Source organism: Salvelinus namaycush, chromosome 17, assembly GCF_016432855.1.
Source record: "Salvelinus namaycush isolate Seneca chromosome 17, SaNama_1.0, whole genome shotgun sequence".
NCBI lineage: Eukaryota > Metazoa > Chordata > Actinopteri > Salmoniformes > Salmonidae > Salvelinus > Salvelinus namaycush.
The window spans coordinates 13,252,858-13,271,152 of NC_052323.1; the positions used below are offsets into that span (position 1 = coordinate 13,252,858).

Sequence of the window (18,295 nt, forward strand, 5' to 3'; positions counted from 1 at the left end):
AACATTTAAGCAAGTTATCTGCAGCATTACATTGTGTGCTCTGCCAGCATTATTGTTTTGATTGAAAGGCATGATTTGCCAGATTCTCTAGGCATGATTGTTTTTATTTTGAGTTTTTTAATGAAGTTGAATTTGGTTTGGAATTTGAAATTAAAATCAATATTCACAATTAATTAGTTGTGTTCTTATTTGTTGATAATCCAATGTGACAACTTACCCGATGTACAGTAGTGTGACAATTTATCCACTGATGGGGCAAATTGTCACAAGTGCACTCTCTCTATTTAACGGTCTACAACTCCGGTACTGAAATAAGATATGAAGATGTAATAAATACAATTTATGTGCCCAAGACTTCCTTCTTTCATTTGGTATGACATTTATACCATTGGGATGTATTGTGCCCAGTAAATGTTAGACAGCGTGAAAAGTGTGACAACATACCTCACTCTCCCCTACTGGAACTGACCCTGTATATCAAATCAAATCAAATTGTATTTGTCACATGCGCCGAATACAGTGAAATGCTTACTCACGAGCCCCTAACCATCAGTGCAGTTTCAAAAAATACGGATAAGAATAAGAGATAAAAGTAACAAGTAATTAAAGAGCAGCAGTAAAAAATAACAATATATACAGGGGGGTGCCGGTACAGAGTCAATGTACGGGGTCACCGGTTAGTTGAGGTAGTATGTACATGTAGGTAGAGTTAATTAAAGTGACTATGCATAGATGACAACAGAGAGTGGCAGTGGTGTGGAGAGGGGAGGGGGGAGGCAATGCAAATAGGCTGGGTAGAAGCCAGAGAACAGTAGCAGAGAGAACAGTCTATGACTAGTGTGGCTGGAGTCTTTGACAATTTTTAGGGCCTTCCTCTGACATCGCCTGGTATAGAGGTCCTGGATGGCAGGAAGCTTGGCCCCAGTGATGTACTGGGCTGTTCGCACTACCCTCTGTAGTGCCTTGTGGTCGGAGGCCGAGCAGTTGCCATACCAGGCAGTGATGCAACCAGTCAGGATGCTCTCGATGGTGCAGCTGTAGAACCTTTTGAGGATCTAAGGACCCATGCCCAATATTTTCAGTCTCCTGAGGGGGAATAGGTTTTGTCGTGTCCGCTTCACGACTGTCATGGTGTGTTTGGACTATGTTAGTGATGTGGACACCAGGGAACTTGAAGCTCTCAACCTGCTCCACTGCAGCCCCGTTGATGAGAATGGGGGCGTGCGCGGGCCTCTTTTTCCTGTAGTCCACAACCACTCCTTTGTCTTGATCACGTTGAGGGAGAGGTTGTTGTCCTGGCACCACATGGCCAGGTCTCTGACCTCCTCCCTATAAGCTGTATATAGTATGCTTACTTACTTAATCGTGTTCTTCTCATTTCTTAATTTTATATCTCCTGTGTTTTTGTTATACCTTGTTATTTTTACTTCTACATTGTTATTGATTACTGTATTGTTGGGTTAGATCTTGCAATAAAGACATTTCACTGTACTTGTGCATGTGACATTAAAACTTGAAACATGTTTGTGTGTGTGTGTTTGTGTTAGGCTAAAATGGGGTATACTATTACCGACAAACTACACATTACAAGCGTAACCTAACCACTAGCAGGCATGTTCATGCCTTCAGAGAGACATTATAAACAATAAAATATATCAAGTTTCACATCAAAGCATTCTCAGTGAGCACTGCAGAAAGCTGACTATTCAGCGTCAGAATGTCTGTTGACATTTATTCACAAATCCTTTTTCACTTAATAAATGAATTATGTTATTAAGCTAAATGAATGCCATTTATATTTTTTCTTGACTTGATTTGGGTCACTGAGAAAATATATTACAAATAATACTGCCAAATTGTTTTACAAAATCCCAAAAATGAATGCATCAACAAATTGGGGGCATGGTGGTCATCAAATCATAAAAAAACTAAAGCTCTTCATATTCTTATTTTTGTTGATGAGATTGGCAATGTTATTTGATTGTAAGATAGTTGCCAGAAAACAGATCTTGATCAAAAGGAGTGGAGATGCCGGGGATTGAACCCGGGGCCTCATACATGCAAAGCATGCGCTCTACCACTGAGCTACATCCCCTACTGATAACAACGTAGAAATGCACCCTATACATACCGTGAATTGTGAGATATCAAATTTAGTCCAGAAAACGTTGATAGTGTAGAAGTGTGAAACTACTTGCAACTTTCTGTTGTGCGGAACCTTTGTTAATTTCCATGTTTTGCCGCTAAACACGATTGTTACACTGTATCTGGCATGTACATCTCACGGCGCTCTGTTAAACACCAATGTAAATCTACTGCCACCGTGCGGTACGTGGAGGTATATCCTCGGGTTCTCGGCTTCCGGTCTTTGAGGAAGCGTTAGCATGGTCTTCTAGTCTCTGGCAATAGATGCAACACCATGGCGGACAAAGCACAGATACAAGAGGCGATTAAAACACAGGGAGAAGTCGTGCGGAAACTAAAGGCAGAAAAAGCAAGCAAAGAACAGGTCAGTATTCAACGCCTAGCACGACGATGTTCCAAAAGGTTGTACGTACAGCGGGACTGGGGTGGGATGAACAGACACGCGTTCGACATATGTCATGAACGAAGCTAGCGTTAGCTGGCTACTCATGCCAAAATACGGGCCTTGCCGGTTCACGGTCAGATGAATTATCTAGTCAGTTCAATTAGAAGTGGAATTTCATGGCTATTACAAAGTAAATCATGAATGCTATTTTTCTTATGCACGTTAGTTAATAATAGTGCTTCAAATGATACAGCTAGTAGAAGCCAGTTATCAATCCAAACTGATGCAATCCCCTTAGGATAGTTGTCACTGTGCATGGGCTGGTCATTCATTGTGTAAACTCATGGTTCCTTTTAATGGCTGAATGTTGAGCTTCTCCGAGAGTCTCTCCCCACCTTTAACTAACTACACAGGTGAGGATAGAGATGATCTGTGTGCGTTTTCATTTACTTGTTGTGTGTCAGTCAGGGGGTGGGATCTCACTGAGTCTTCAGATCTTCCTCCAGCACCAGGCCAGGGTCATGTTCAGTAGGACACACAGTTTAAAAAAAAAAAAATCCTGGTTTGTGCCTCCTGAACAAGACCCTGTGCTTGTCTGGTCCAGAGGTAGTTCTGGGTCGTGTTAAAAGCACACCGTTTCCTCCGTGCGTACTGAACATGGCCCAATGCTTGTCTGGTCTAGGGGTAGTTCTGATTCCAGGGATCAGTGACGTCCCACCCCCACCCATGTCTCTGGGCTTTGATAGGCCGGCTGGTTTGATTCTTGGCTGTGATAGGTTGGTTTGATTGACCCCTGCCTCATGTTTTGTCCTCCATGTTGTGATGATGCGTCATGCCCGCCCGCCTCCCTAGTGATAGGGTTGCTCACCACTTTTCTCCTGTTCTTCCTGCTCGATGCCAACAACCCTGCTGGGGTCATACCTTCATCTCCGTCCGTCATCTACTTCCTCTACCTTACACGTCAACATTTGGAATCCAAACACTACGACTGGATATTCTTGGATAAAACTGCGTTTGGATTGGATAACCCTACCGTCACCTGGCATTCACGGACTGTGGTTATTGGACAACATGGCTTGGTGGACTTTGCCATTGCACTGTATTGCTGCTCTGATGCTGCACTCCTGAACGGCCATTTTGGTTGTTTTTGTTTTTCATTTGATTTTGTTTTGCTTTCCCCTGCTGGGATGATTAACCTGGGTATGGCGTCCCTGCGTCTTTGTGCGGGGTTGGCGGGCCGTCGGTCTGGATTTTGTGCCCGCTCTCTACGCACCCTCTCTGGGATGACTGTGTCTCAGGTAGGACCCTGACTCTGGAGGGTGGGATGGGGGAGGATCTGTTCCAAGGTCCTGAGGAACACTGAACTGTGTTTGTGTCTTTCTTTCCTAGATTGATGAAGAAGTGGCCAAACTGCTAGAGCTGAAGGCTCAGCTTGGAGGAGATGAAGGCAGACACCAATTCACGCTCAAGACCGCAAAGGTAAATACTGCCTCCATAGAGAGTGCACCTCACAGGCAGCGGGTGATCATGAAGAGAACTTGCTGCATAACATGTTTACTACTCGTGTTTTACTGAAAATCCAAATCAGCAGGTGATGTCTTGCTTATGCACTCTTTCTCTCCCTCCATCTCTCTCAGGGAACCAGGGACTATAACCCTAAGCAGATGGCCATCAGAGAGAAAGTCTTCAACACCATCATCAGCTGTTTTAAACGCCATGGAGCCGAGAACATCGACACACCCGTCTTTGAGCTGAAGGTGTGTGGGAGACACACACACACACACACACACACACACACACTGTTGACAATGAATAGAAAGTTGTAAACTAGCCAGTGGATTTGTAATAAATCGGGATTTTGTGCTTATGTTGACAATTTGTAGGAAACGTTGACAGGAAAGTATGGTGAGGATTCTAAGCTCATCTACGACCTGAAGGACCAAGGAGGAGAGCTGCTGTCCCTTAGATATGATCTCACTGTATCCTTGTATTAGTCCTGATGCGTACATTGCTAAGTGGGCTAGCCTGCAAGCTGGTCAGTTAATTCCCTATGTTTTTCATGGTCATGCCTCGAAAGCAAACCAACTGGTGGATTTTAACAAGGTTAGGAGCCAATCAGGTGTCTACTAGTCCTTGACCCCACCCCCTCCCAGGTGCCTTTCGCCCGTTACCTGGCCATGAACAAGGTCACCAACATCAAGCGCTACCACATTGCCAAGGTCTATCGCCGTGACAACCCCGCCATGACCCGCGGCCGCTACAGGGAGTTCTATCAGTGTGTAAGCGTCAGAGCGAACGCTGGTTCGACCGTCCACATCAGCCATAACACTGGAATCATTTTTGCTTTCTGCTACATCCAGATGTTTGTGGATACACATGACTCATTTTCTTGCTAAGTGTGTGTTTCTCCGCCTCCCAGGATTTTGACATTGCAGGCCAGTACGACCCCATGATCCCAGACGCTGAGTGCCTGAAGATCGTCCACGAGATCCTGAGTGAGCTGGAGCTGGGAGACTTCCGCATCAAGGTAGGTCAGAGACACACATCACCCGTGGTAAAACATCCTGTGACGCAATATGAAGCAAGGAATACACGGAAGGTCTGTATGTGTGGCCACACTCGTCCTAACGCCCCTCCCCACCCTAATATCCTCTCTGCAGGTTAACGACAGACGTATTCTAGACGGAATGTTTGCAGTGTGTGGAGTTCCGGATGACAAGTTCCGCACCATCTGCTCCACAGTGGACAAACTGGACAAGGTAAACCCGCTGGACAATAACCTTATGTGGTTAAGGAAATGGAATGCTAAACGGTAAACATTAACAATGTTTTAATATGCAAACAAAGTAAATAAAGGATAACATTTCTCCCTTATTTTCTCCACCCTTTCTATGCTGCTCCCTGCTTTTCTCTCCCACCTTTGTGTCCTCTCTTCACCCCCCAGATGTCTTGGGAGGATGTGAGGAGTGAAATGGTGAAGGAGAAGGGTCTGTCTGAGGAAGCAGCCGATCAGATTGGACAGTATGTCAGCTTGCAGGGTGAGGACAGGTCACACACATAGACTGACCTTTGACCTTTCCCCTGGTCTGACCCTGTCTGTGATTGGTGTGTGTTCCAGGGGGGATGGACCTAGCTGAGCGCCTGCTGCAGGATGCTAAGATGTCACAGAGCAAGCAGGCGTGTGCCGGCCTCACAGACATGAAGCAGCTCTTCAGCTACCTGCAGCTCTTCCAGGTTACAGACAAGGTGAGGGGTCAGAGGTGACAGGTTATCTGGTGACCAAGGTGATATGACAGGTAATGCGTCTCTATAGAAATATTTCCATCAACAGCCTACTCCGTAGAGGCATTTAGTTCTCTATGAACAGTAATAGTTTTTTGGGGGTTCAGGGGTTATATATATATATATAGATGTCGTGATATGATCAGCTGAAATAAGTCTGAGGGTGCAGTTCTTTTTTCCAAATCCCTCGCCTCATGTTCCTTCCTACTGTCTCCTTTTAATCTGTCCTCTCCCTCCATTCTTTCTTCCCTCTCTCCCCCCTCTCCCAGGTGGTGTTTGACCTGAGTCTGGCCCGTGGGTTGGACTACTACACAGGTGTGATTTATGAGGCCATTCTGACCCAGACCGGCCCGGTCCCAGTGGCGGGAGCCCAGAACGGGGCGGGCGAGAAGGCTGAGGAAGGTGTGAGCGTGGGCAGCGTGGCGGGCGGCGGGCGCTACGACGGCCTGGTGGGCATGTTCGACCCCAAGGGCAGGAAGGTGCCGTGTGTGGGGGTCAGCATCGGCATCGAGAGGGTCTTCTCCATCATGGAGCAGAAGGCTGAGGTAAGGAAGGGGGACGGGCATTATGAACAGCCAGCTCCCCCCACAGGCTGGTCTGTTCATCAATGTGCCAGAGAGAAACTCTGTGTGTGGCTGACTGGTGTGTTGGGGTCTGGCTCCCCAGGCATCGGCGGAGAAGGTGCGAACCACAGAGACTCAAGTCATGGTGGCCTCGGCACAGAAAAACCTTCTGGAGGAGAGACTCCGACTGACCGCTGAACTGTGGAACGCTGGGATCAAGGTGTGTGTGTGTGTGTGTGTGTGTGTGTGTGTGTGTGTGTGTGTGTGTGTGTGTGTGTGTGTGTGTGTGTGTGTGTGTGTGTGTGTGTGTGTGTGTGTGTGTGTGTGTGTGTGTGTGTTCGATCTGAGATTGACACGGTGAGTCAGAGATGGTGCGTGTGTAGAGTTGATTTCCACTGGTGAAACAGCTGAGTGTGGGCTGTGGCTATTCATAAGAGGAACCTTTATATAACTGTGGTTGGGTTGTCAGGCAGAGGTGATGTATAAGAAGAACCCCAAGCTGCTGAGCCAGCTGCAGCACTGTGAGGACTCTGGGATCCCCCTGGTGGCGATCCTAGGGGAGCAGGAGCTCAAGGACGGGGTGGTGAAGCTCCGAACGGTCCACAGCCGAGAGGAGGTGAGATTCTCATACACACACAGCATCTTTGTCAGTTAAACACACACACACACACTCTTGAATAAAACACCACGTTTCTGTTTTTTCTTCTCAGATTGACGTGTCCAGAGCTGAACTAGTGGAGGAGATCAAGAGAAGGACCTCAGTCGTCTAAGTCATGGTTTTGCCTGACAACACCCCGCCTCATCATCCGATTGGCTCAAGAAGTTGTTTACCACAGGTCTCCCCGCTGACCACCCAAAGCCCTCAACATGCCAACCAAGATCATCTCGTCTCAACTGCAGAAGATTGCCCAATAGTTTCACTTGTCCAGGCCTTGCATATTAGTGGTCTCAAAAGGCAGTGGTTTCGTGCCGACTACCCAGACACCTGCGTACCCTCAAGGACGAGGAACATTGATAACGTACATAAGACAATAGTATGACATGGGTAACATTGCAATAGTCACTGTATTAGTCTTAGCGCTAAAGGTTGATCTGCCTATATAGGAAATATGAAAATGCCTGTCCTATCAGCATACCAATAAACGGATATTTACCTCCACCTTAAGAGATTGATTTACAACAGGTGTATCCAACAGCAGATTACAATTTAATGTGGACTGTTGTGTTTTAGAAAACCTACTTGAATAACTAAAACTAGAAACTGTCAAATTACAATAGTAAAAACATTGGTCTGCAATAAATTACTGAAACAAATGCTACACAGTCGGCGAGTGTTGGATATTCCCAAAATAATATAGGACATTTACCCCTGTGAATTCTTCCTGTGTTCTACTAAAAGGGAATGCTGTTAAGTGGTTTGCAGCATCCTGAAAATCTGCAGTCTGTAAATGCTTACTAAATGTACATTTGTTCAGCTGAACTATCAAACTGTTGAGTGTTCATTGTTGACAGATGTAATCCTAGTCTGTTGCTGCCTCTCCAGGATGCTCCCAACCACCAACAGCATTCCCTAATACTACAAGGGTTACATCCAGTCCTTGTGAAAAGACCTCAAATGTACATTTATGGAATCCATGGGGGATATTTCAGATGTATAATATCTACCACCCTGAACTCCATATTAGACAGCCAAACTGACATTTATTAAAAATATTTTAATTCAAATTAGAAACAGGCAAAAGTAAAATCACGCATCTACTCACGATTTACTACAAATAAAAGAGTGCAAAACACACAAAAGTCTTTATACAACATGAGAAGTACGAGTGGCGGCTCTGTGCCTCACAGGGATCGGGGTGATACCAGGTCCTGCGCTGAGGACCTGCTGGGCTGCAGCTCTGCGAGCCTCCTGTATAGCTCCAGGGTTGGGGCCGGGAAGAGTCTGCACCATCCCAGTGAAGGGTGAAGGGTGTGGCCAGCCCCGACGCATACACCTGATAGCTGAAGCACAGGAACCCGTCAGGCCCCATGTGGCGGTACTGCAGGTCGTTGAAGAGCTTACTCCGCCCGTAACACCTCACACACACCCTGGAGCAGAGCTGCTGCGTCCACAGGAGGCAACTTAGATACCCCCCCGGGGGAAACAGGAGCAGCGTGCACCATGGGAGAGCCCCCCCCCCCCCCCCCCCCACAGCCCAGCAGAACGCGGTGGCAGCAGGGGAGATCGGGGGCTATCGAGGAGGAAGCGGCAGGGAGAGGTGGGGGTCTGGAAGGCTTGTCGTGCTTGGGCCTAGCAGTGGACTGCCACTTCACAATGATGGCCAGTCTGAAGCGCTTCTTAACGGCTGCAGAAATAGGGAGGAGGACAGGCAGAGGGGGGGAATTGATTAAAGGAGAGATGCGAGCATTTCAAATGTAAACGAGATGTTAACAGAAAGCGGTGTGTACTCTGATCATTGGAGATTGGTTCTAAAAATTATGGTTCTAGTTCAATTTAAGCGTTTAAAACGAAGAGCCGTTTGGGAGCCTAATGGGCCTGCCGGCTCTCCGAAAAGAAAACACTGAATGCCATCACTATTTGATGAAAGACATGTGCGTCTTGCAGATCAATAGACTAACCAATACACCAGCAATTAGCTGCTTTTGCAAACAGGCCTAGATAATCGGAAAAAAAAGTTCCAAACATTTTGCACCCTTCATAATATAAACAGACACTTTGGGTGATGCTGACAAGTAAGTAAGGATGTTGAAGTGTATGGGCACTTGTTTTAGGTGAAAAAATAAACATTCACGCGCAAAAGGCATTGCACACCATTGTCCAGTGTGCTGCATCATATTACACGAATGCCAGCAAAACTAGTGAACTGCATCAGAAACACGTGCATGTTATGTCAATCAACAATGCTTAAAAACAATATCGGTATACGTCATTTTAGTTTACCTGGCTTGAGCGGTCCTCCATCATCCCAACTCTCGAAAAAGTAATGTTAGCCTTCAATTGCAGATTCCTATTGATTAGTGAGGTACAACGGAGATATACCGTGCCATCAGGTTAAAATCGATTACATCGCTGATGTTGTCGGGGGAGTGGGCAAAAGGTTGTAAAGTTGCTCAAGTTTGAAGGCCAGGGCGACTGACTACATTTGTGGTGACGGAAAGGCCATTTGCAGAAAGACAAATGTTGTATTTTAACTGCACCGGGTCCCTAGAGGTAGGCCTAGGTGAATTTCTAACAGGTGCATCCTTCAACCTGCGTTATTTCAGAGCTGTATCATTTTAATCTTTGAATTCAAAATTAATATAGGGAAACAGGATTCTAAAAGGACGACTGTGGACCCCTATTTGGAGGGATGCAACTACACTTTTCTCTCACAAGATGTCAGCATCTCACCAGGTCTGTTGTAAGTAGGCTTATAGTAATCATCATCAAACTCTCAATAGGATCTTGAGCTTCTCAGCACATCCTCAAACACATAGCGCTGCCAGCGTTTTTTGGGTTGTGTGTAACAGTATTGTATCCATCCCTCAACCAGTGCTTTAACCAGGGACCCACTACACAAATCGACAACAGTTACCCATGAAGCATCTGTGCCTATCGCTCCACAGAAGTCATGGTCTTTGCAAAGCAAGGGAAACAATTACTCCAAGGTCTCAGAGCAAGTGACGCTAACTAGCTAGCCATTTCACACCGGTTACACTCACCACCACCTCCTCTATAGCAACCCCAGCTGTTGGGCAGAGCCCAACTGAGTGAACCAGGTCACGGCACCAATATAACAGTATTGCTTCCTTTCCTCGACCCAGGGACCCCCTGCACACACTGCCCCTGCAGAGCAAGGGAAACAACTACTCCAAGGTCTCAGAGCGAGCGACGCTAACTAGCTAGCTATTTCACACCAGTTGCATGTGCGCAATGGTGTTTTCCACCCAACAGTTGTGTTGGTACTCACCTGTATGGCATGTAATGGCCTGAAGGGAGGGTGTATGGGATTTTGTAGTGTATATGCGGCTGGACGTGGTTTGATGGGGACACGGGGTTAGGATTGCTTGACTGTTTGGTGTGGTTTTGCTTTGTAGTGTGACGTAGCCAGGCATCACTACGGATGTCTCTGTGTCTGAGTCTGGCATTAAAGGAGCGTTTCATTCCCGCTGCTAGCCATTCTCCCTCACATCTGCACATCAAGGTCTTCTCTCTCTGTCTCTCTCTTTTTCTCTCTCTGTGTGTGTGTGTGTGTGTGTGTGTGTGTGTGTGTGTGTGTGTGTGTGTGTGTGTGTGTGTGTGTGTGTGTGTAACACATACATCCTGTAAAACATGTTTTAAAGACCAACCGTGTGAGGGTGGTTGTGTCGGGTGGGTGGGTGGTCTGTGTCGTGGTGCTGGTGTGTGTGTGTGTTACCGTTGGTAATTAGATGTGTTTGAGGCCGAGGGGAATAAGAATGGGCTTTGAACCTGCTTGCTCTGTGATCCACTGTGTGATAGCAGGGGCTGTCTGTCTGGGTCCAAAACAACACAGTGGGGGTGGTGGGTAAACCGTGTTTGGAGAATTGACTACTGTGGAGTAGTTTGGCCATGTCTTTGCAGGGGTGCACTGCACCTTCGGATGACTTTTATGGATTTCTGATAATGGCTTTCGGAGCAGCTTGTTAATTTCCCTCTGCCAAAAAAAGGAGAGATGGAAAGTTGGAGAGAGAGACACACTGTTCCCAGTAGAGTGATTTATCTGAAGTGTCTCTATGAAACAAAGTGAATTACTGTATCTAGACTGGCCAGATAAGAGCCTTGCTTCAAGCTAATGAGATTTACATCAAGGTCCTGAACATTTTTATTGACCATGGCTTCTGGACTTGATGCTGAGGTGGATATAGATGAATGGGTTTCCCCCTGTGTGTTTGTTTGAAGGTTTCCTCCCTTCTTTCTACACCATCCTGTGCGTGTCTGTGTGCCTTTCCATGATTGGGTGAGTGACTGTGCAATATAAAGTGTTGACGTGTGCGGCAAAGGAACACACAACAGCACAGGGCCATTGAGTGGTTACACGGCACTGTGTCACGCGTAAATGTGTTTATTAGTCTATACAAAACCAACTAGATGATTTAGTGCTGCAAGTTGTTACATCATTGGTAGCATAACTGCTGCCTGCCATATTGGCCTTGGTTAGGAGGCAGATACGGTACATGACAGTAGCAGGGAGCCACAGGGGACAGTCTTCCCATTTGAAAGTACGTTTTATTACTGTGAAGTTGTTAGCAACTGTGTTGGTGAAGAAATATAACGTCTTCGTAATTGAAAAATGATTTAAAACGGAGTTGGCTTCTGCTATTTTATGCTGCTGCCTTTTGGGTAATTTTTAGCTTTTATATCTCTTCATTTTAAAAACTAGGAGGTACATTTTAAGTAGAGGTGAAGGTTCCAGAATATCTACTCCTGTACAGAGTCAAATTAGTCTCTGAGACTGTGTCACTCTGTTGCTAAGAAGTGTCAGCTGCATAGCGACGGCAGATTCTGAGCCGTAGGGCCTTGGGATGCTCTCTCTCTCTCTCTCTCTCTCTCTCTCTCTCTCTCTCTCTCTCTCTCTCTCTCTCTCTCTCTCTCTCTCTCTCTCTCTCTCTCTCTCTCTCTCTCTCTCTCTCTCTCTCTCTCTCTCTCTCTCTCTCTCTCTCTCTCTCTCTCTCTCTCTCTCTCTCTCTCTCTCTCTCTCTCTCTCTCTCTCTCTCTCTCTCTCTCTCTCTCTCTCACACACACACACACACACACACACACACACACACACACACACACACACACACACACACACACACACACACACACACACGTGTCCCCGCCTCTCTCACCTAAACATCAGGGACAGGGAGTGATCTCTTTCCCCAGTCTAACCTGAGGGCGTGCCCTGGGCAGCGTCAATCTGTTTCCTGTCACCCTGCATCTGCCGTTACACAACTCCCAACAAGTCTTCAAGACTTTGAAACAGACTTTAATAATCTGAGTGTGTGAGTTTTGACATCAGCATCGTACACTGTGTAGAAAACATTTGGAACACCTGCTCTTTCCATGACATAGACTGACCAGGTGAATCCAGCTGAAAGCTATGATCCCTTATTGATGTCACTTGTTAAATCCACTTCAATCAGTGTAGATTAAGGGGAGGAGACAGGTTAAAGAAGAGTTTTTCAACCTTGAGACAGTTGAGACATGGATGTGTGTGCCATTCAGAGGGTGAATGGGCAAGAAAAAATATTGAAGTGCATTAAACGGGGTATGGTCTTAGGAGCGCGGCGCACCGGTTTGTCAAGAACTACAACGCGGCTGGGTATTTTCACGCTCAACAGTTTCCCGTGTGTATCAAGAATGGTCTACCATCCCAAAGGACATCCAGACAACTTGACACAACTGTGGGAAACATTGGAATCAACATGGGTCAGCATCCCTGTGGAACGCTTTCAACACATTGTAGAGTCCATGCCCTGACGAATTGAGGCTGTTCTGAGGGCGAACGGTGTTCCTAATATTTTGTACACTGTGTATTTGCTTGGTTATGAGAAGGACCTTGATGTTGGCTTCTGAATTGCTGAAGGCTTGCAGGGCTTTTTCTTACTCAGGACTTTGTTCATGTATTTTTCAAATGATGACCTCGGCAGCATTTATCAGAATATGTATCAGCATTTTATTTATGCAGTATGTTTGGGAGTTGGTCTTTCTTGAAAATAACTATAGATACTGTGAAAAAGAAGCCACTTGTTGGTCAATAAAATGTGTTGTTTTTATGGCACCTGTGTAAAGAGCCAGATTACTAGATTCAATTATATTTAAAAGTAGGCTTTACTGTGTTCTGTCATCTTTTTATGGTGTGTGTGTGTGCACGCGTGTGTCGCTCAGTTGGGCCAGTAAGCAAAGCGCTGCTGATTCGAATCCCTGGTGGAAAAATCTGCCGTTCTGCCCTTGTGCAAGGCAATTAACCCCCGACAACAACTGCTCCCCGGGCTCTGATGACATGGATGTCGATTTAAGGCATCCCCACTCTCTTATTAAGAGGGGCTGGGTGAAATGCGGAAGACACATTTCAGTTGAATGCATTCAGTTGTGTAACTGACTAGGTTTCCATCTTTCCCAGTTGTGAAAAATCTCTCGGTCTCTCTCCCTCCCTCCCAGTAGATGTGTGTCTGGGCACTGCTGATCAGTGGCAGACGGGCCTAATTCAACCAGGTGATAACATGTGTCCTTTGTGCGGGGGTCAGTACTGTAGCTAATTTGTATTGCTGTGTGTAGTTGAGCGTGCTGGTCAATATTAGCTCTGGAGGCTCTTTCTCAAAGGGATGTGTTTGCTCTCCTTCTCTCCCTCCCTCCCTCATACCTCCCAACACCCGCCCCCCGATGCTCCTGATAGTGATACGCGTGGAGCCGAGCAGTCACTCACCAGGAGAGAAGTGTCTATGTACTGTGACAACATTAAAACAGAGCCACCAGCAGATGTTTAATAAGGAAGTGTGTGGAGCAGCGTGTGTTGAGGCAGTAGAACTGAGCTTAAATTTGACCTGACAATCCCAGTGTGACTGTAATATAAAGGGGATTTTCAACTAAACCTACATGGAAACTTTTTGCATACATTTGTATGTTTATTTATTTCACCAGGGAAGTTGACTGAGAACACATTCTCATTTACAGCAACGACCCGGGAAATGGTTACAGGGGAGAGGAGGGGGGATGAATGAGCCAATTGGAAGCTGGGGATGATTAGGTGACCATGATGGTATGAGGGCCAGATTGGGGAATTTAGCCAGGACAAGCCAGCAGTGGGGATGCAGGGTGGTATGCTGCTGGCATCATTGGATGTGTGTCTGAGTCTGTGTGTGTTTGTGGGTGCACATGAATGTGTCGTTGTGAACAGTGCCAACTTTTTCCACATTTTGTTACGTTTCAGCCTTATTCTAAAATGGATTGTATAATTTTTTCCCTCATCAATCTACACACAAAAAAACAGAAATACCTTATTTACATAAGTATTCAGACCCTTTGGTATGAGACTCGAAATTGAGCTCATGTGCATCCTGTTTCCATTGATCATCCTTGAGATGTTTCTACAACTTCATTGGAGTCCACCAGTGGTAAATTCAATTGATTGGACATGATTTGGAAAGGCACACATCTTTCTATATAAGGTCCCACAGTTGACAGTGCATGTCAGAGCAAAAACCAAGCCATGAGGTCGAAGGAATTGTCCGTGGAGCTCCGAAACAGGATTGTATCGAGGCACAGATCTGGGGAAGGGTACCAACAAATGTCTGCAGCATTGAAGGTCCCCAAGAACACAGTGGCTTCCATCCTTCTAAAAATGGAAGAAGTTTGGAACCACCAAGACTCTTTCTAGAGCTGGCCGCCCAGCCAAACTGAGCAATTGGGAGAGAAAGGCCTTGGTCAGGGAGGTGACCAAGAACCCGATGGGGTTCCTCTGTGGAGATGGGAGAACCATCCACAAGGACAACTGTCTCTGCAGCACTCCACCAATCAGGCCTTTATGGTAGAGTGGCCAGATGGAAGCCACTCCTCATTAAAAGGCACATGACAGCCCGCTTGGGGTTTTGCCAAAAGACACCTAAAGGACTCTCAGACCATGAGAAACAAGATTCTCTGGTCTGATAAAGACCAAGATTTGGCCTGAATGCCAAGCATCACGTCTGGAGGAAACCTGGCACCATCCTTACGGTGAAGCATGGTGGTGGTAGCATCATGCTGTGGGGATGTTTTTCAGCAGCAGGGACTGGGAGACTAGTTGGGATCGAGGTAAAGATGAACTGAGCAAAGTACAGAGATCCTTTATGTAAACCTGCTCAAGAGCGCTCAGGACCTCAGACTGGGACAACAGAACAACGACCCTAAGCACACAGCTAAGACAATGCAGGAGTGGCTTCGGGACAAGTCTCTGAATGTCCTTGAGTGGCCCAGCCAGATCCCGGACTTGAACCCGATCGAACATCTCTGGAGAGACCTGAAAATAGCTGTGCAGCGATGCTTCCCATCCAATCTGATAGAGCTTGAGAGGATCTGCAGAGAATAATGGGAGACATCAATCAAATGTATTTATAAAGCCCTTCTTACATCAGCTGATGTCACAAAGTGCTGCACAGAAACCCAGCCTAAAACCCCAAACAGCAAGCAATGCAGGTGTAGAAGCACGGTGGCTAGGAAAAACTCCCTAGAATGTCCGGAACCTAGGAAGAAACCTAGAGAGGAACCAGGCTATGAGGGGTGGCCAGTCCTCTTCTGGCTGTGCCGGGTGGAGATTATAACAGAACATGGCCAAGATGTTCAAATGTTCATAGATGACCAGCATGGTCAAATAATAATAATCACAGTGGTTGTAGAGGGTGCAACAGGTCAACACCTCAGGAGTAAATGTCAGTTAGCTTTTCATTCAGAGGATCTCTACCGCTCCTGCTGTCTCTAGAGAGTTGAAAACAGCAGGTCTGGGGCAAGGTAGCACGTCCGGTGAACAGGTCAGGTTTCCATAGCCGCAGGCAGAACAGTTGAAACTGGAGCAGCAGCACGGCCAGGTGGACTGGGGACAGCAAGGAGTCATCAGGCCAGGTAGTCCTGAGGCATGGTCCTAGGGCTCAGGTCCTCCAAGAGAGAGAGGAGCGAGGGAGAGAGAATACTTAAATTCACACAGGACAAGACAGGAGAAATACTCCAGATATAACAGACTGACCCTAGCCCCCCGACACAAACTCTTGCAGCATAAATACTGGAGGCTGAGACAGGAGGGGTCGGGAGACACTGTGGACCCGTCCGACGATACCCCCGGACAGGGCCAAACAGGCAGGATATAACCCCACCCACTTTGCCAAAGCACAGCCCCCACACCACTAGAGGGATATCTTCAACCACCAACTTACTATCCTGAGACAAGGCCGATTATAGCCCACGAAGATCTCCCCCACGGCACGAACCCAAGGGGGGTCGCCAATCCGGACAGGAAGATCACGTCAGTGACTCAACCCACTCAAGTGACGCACCCCTCCTAGGGACGGCATGGAAGAGCACCAGAAAGCCAGTGACTCAGACCCTGTAATAGGGTTTGAGGCAGAGAATCCCAGTGGAGAGAGGGGAGCCGGCCAGGCAGAGACAGCAAGGGCGGTTCGTTGCTCCAGAGCCTTTCCGTTTACATTCACACTCCTGGGCCAGAATACACTCAATCATAGGACCTACTGAAGAGATGAGACTTCACTAAAAACTTAAAGGTCGAGACCGAGTCTGCGTCTCTCACATGGATAGGCAGACCATTCCCTAAAAATGGAGCTCTATAGGAGAAAGCCCTGCCTCCAGCTGTTTACTTAGAAATTCTAGGGACAGTAAGGAGGACTGCGTCTTGTGACCGTAGTGTACGTGTAGGTATGTACGGCAGGACCAAATCGGAAAGATAGGTAGGAGAAACTCCCCAAATAAAGGTGTGCCAAGCTTGTATCGTCATACCCCAAAAGACTCACAGCTGTTATCGCAGCTAAAGGTGCTTCAACAAAGTACTGAGTAAAGAGTCTGAATACTTATGTAAATGTGATATTTCTGTGTTTTTATATATTTGCAAACATTTCTAAAGACTGGTTTTTGCTTTGTCATTATGGGGTATTGTGTGTAGACGGATGAGGATAATAACAAATCTATTTCAGAATAAGGCTGTATATGGTGTCATTGATGTTTAAGGGAATCTATAATGTGTATGTGTTTGCTGACAACATCACGAAAACACTGTGCACGCTTCAATGGGGCAGAAGTCTGTGAGTTGTTGTGATTCTGTATGGTTAGATGGCTACCAACAATGAAACTGCCGTCTGGGGAATCGTAAGTGACTCATTTCATCTAGTTTCATCTTGTTCTTGACACCATGTCTTGTTTTGACTGATTTCATGTTAATGTTAATATGGCTCAAATCTTATTTGTCACATGCGCTGAATACAACCTTACAGTGAAATGCTTACTTACAAGCCCTTAACCAACAATGCAGTTTTAAGAAAACACAAAAAAAGTAACAAATAAAAGTAACAAATAATTAAAGAGCAGCAGTAAAATTACAATAGCGAGGCTATATACAGGGGGTACCGGTACAGAGTCAATGTGCGAGGCCACCGGTTAGTTGCGGTAATTGAGGTAATATGTACATGTAGGTAGAGTTAAAGTGACTGTGCATAGATAATAACAGAGAGTAGCAGCAGCGTAGAGGGGGGGGGGGGGGGGGGGCAATTCAAATAGTCTGGGTAGCCATTTGATTAGATGTTCAGGAGTCTTATAAGCCATAAGACTCCTGAACATCTAATCAAATGGCTACCCAGCTACCCAGGGGGTAGAAGCTGTTTAGAAGCTTCTTGGACCTAGACTTGGCACTCCGGTACCGCTTGCCATGCGGTAGCAGAGAGAATAGTCTATGACCAGGGTGGCTGGAGTCTTTCACAATTTTTAGGGCCTTCCTCTGACACCGCCTGGTATAGAGGTCCTAGATGGCAGGAAGCTTGGCCCCGTTGATGTACTGGGCCGTACACACTACCCTCTGTAGTGCCTTGCGGTCGGAGGCCAAGCAGTTGCCATACCAGGCAGTGATGCAACCCGTCAGGATGCCCTCGATGGTGCAGCTGTAGAACCTTCTGAGGACCAATGCCAAATATGTTCAGTCTCCTGAGGGGGAATAGGTTTTGTCATGCCCTCTTCACTACTGTCTTGGTGTGCTTGGACCATGTTAATTTGTTGGTGATGTGGACGCCAAGGAACTTGAAGCTCTCAACCTGCTCCACTACAGCCTCGTCGATGAGAATGGGGGGCATGCTCGGTCCTCCTTTTCCTGTAGTCTACAATCATCTCCTTTGTCTTGATCGCGTTGAGGGAGAGGATGTTGTCCTTGCACCACATGGTCAGGTCTCTGTCCTCCCTATAGGCTGT

At 46.6% G+C, this 18,295-nt stretch overlaps 1 protein-coding gene and 1 non-coding gene across 3 annotated transcripts; one reads left to right on the plus strand and one right to left on the minus strand.

Moving 5' to 3' along the window:
* Window positions 1-2,023: 2,023 nt before the first annotated feature.
* trnaa-ugc lies at window positions 2,024-2,095 on the minus strand. The gene has a single exon. It is a non-coding gene; the product is annotated as a tRNA-Ala (tRNA).
* Window positions 2,096-2,372: 277 nt separating this feature from the next.
* On the plus strand, window positions 2,373-7,694 carry LOC120062317 (histidine--tRNA ligase). Of its 2 annotated transcripts, XM_039012191.1 has the most exons (14): window positions 2,396-2,509; window positions 3,383-3,828; window positions 3,920-4,009; window positions 4,168-4,287; window positions 4,414-4,509; window positions 4,684-4,809; window positions 4,950-5,057; window positions 5,191-5,289; window positions 5,475-5,568; window positions 5,649-5,776; window positions 6,082-6,357; window positions 6,479-6,595; window positions 6,845-6,991; window positions 7,086-7,694. In XM_039012191.1, the coding sequence occupies exons 2-14, from the start codon at window positions 3,718-3,720 to the stop codon at window positions 7,143-7,145; spliced, it is 1,572 nt and encodes a 523-aa protein (XP_038868119.1). In that variant the 5' UTR covers window positions 2,396-2,509; window positions 3,383-3,717; the 3' UTR covers window positions 7,146-7,694. The 2 variants fall into 2 exon arrangements, with proteins under 2 accessions (XP_038868120.1, XP_038868119.1); XM_039012192.1 differs by lacking the exon at window positions 3,383-3,828 and having other exon boundaries at window positions 2,373-2,509.
* Window positions 7,695-18,295: the final 10,601 nt, after the last annotated feature.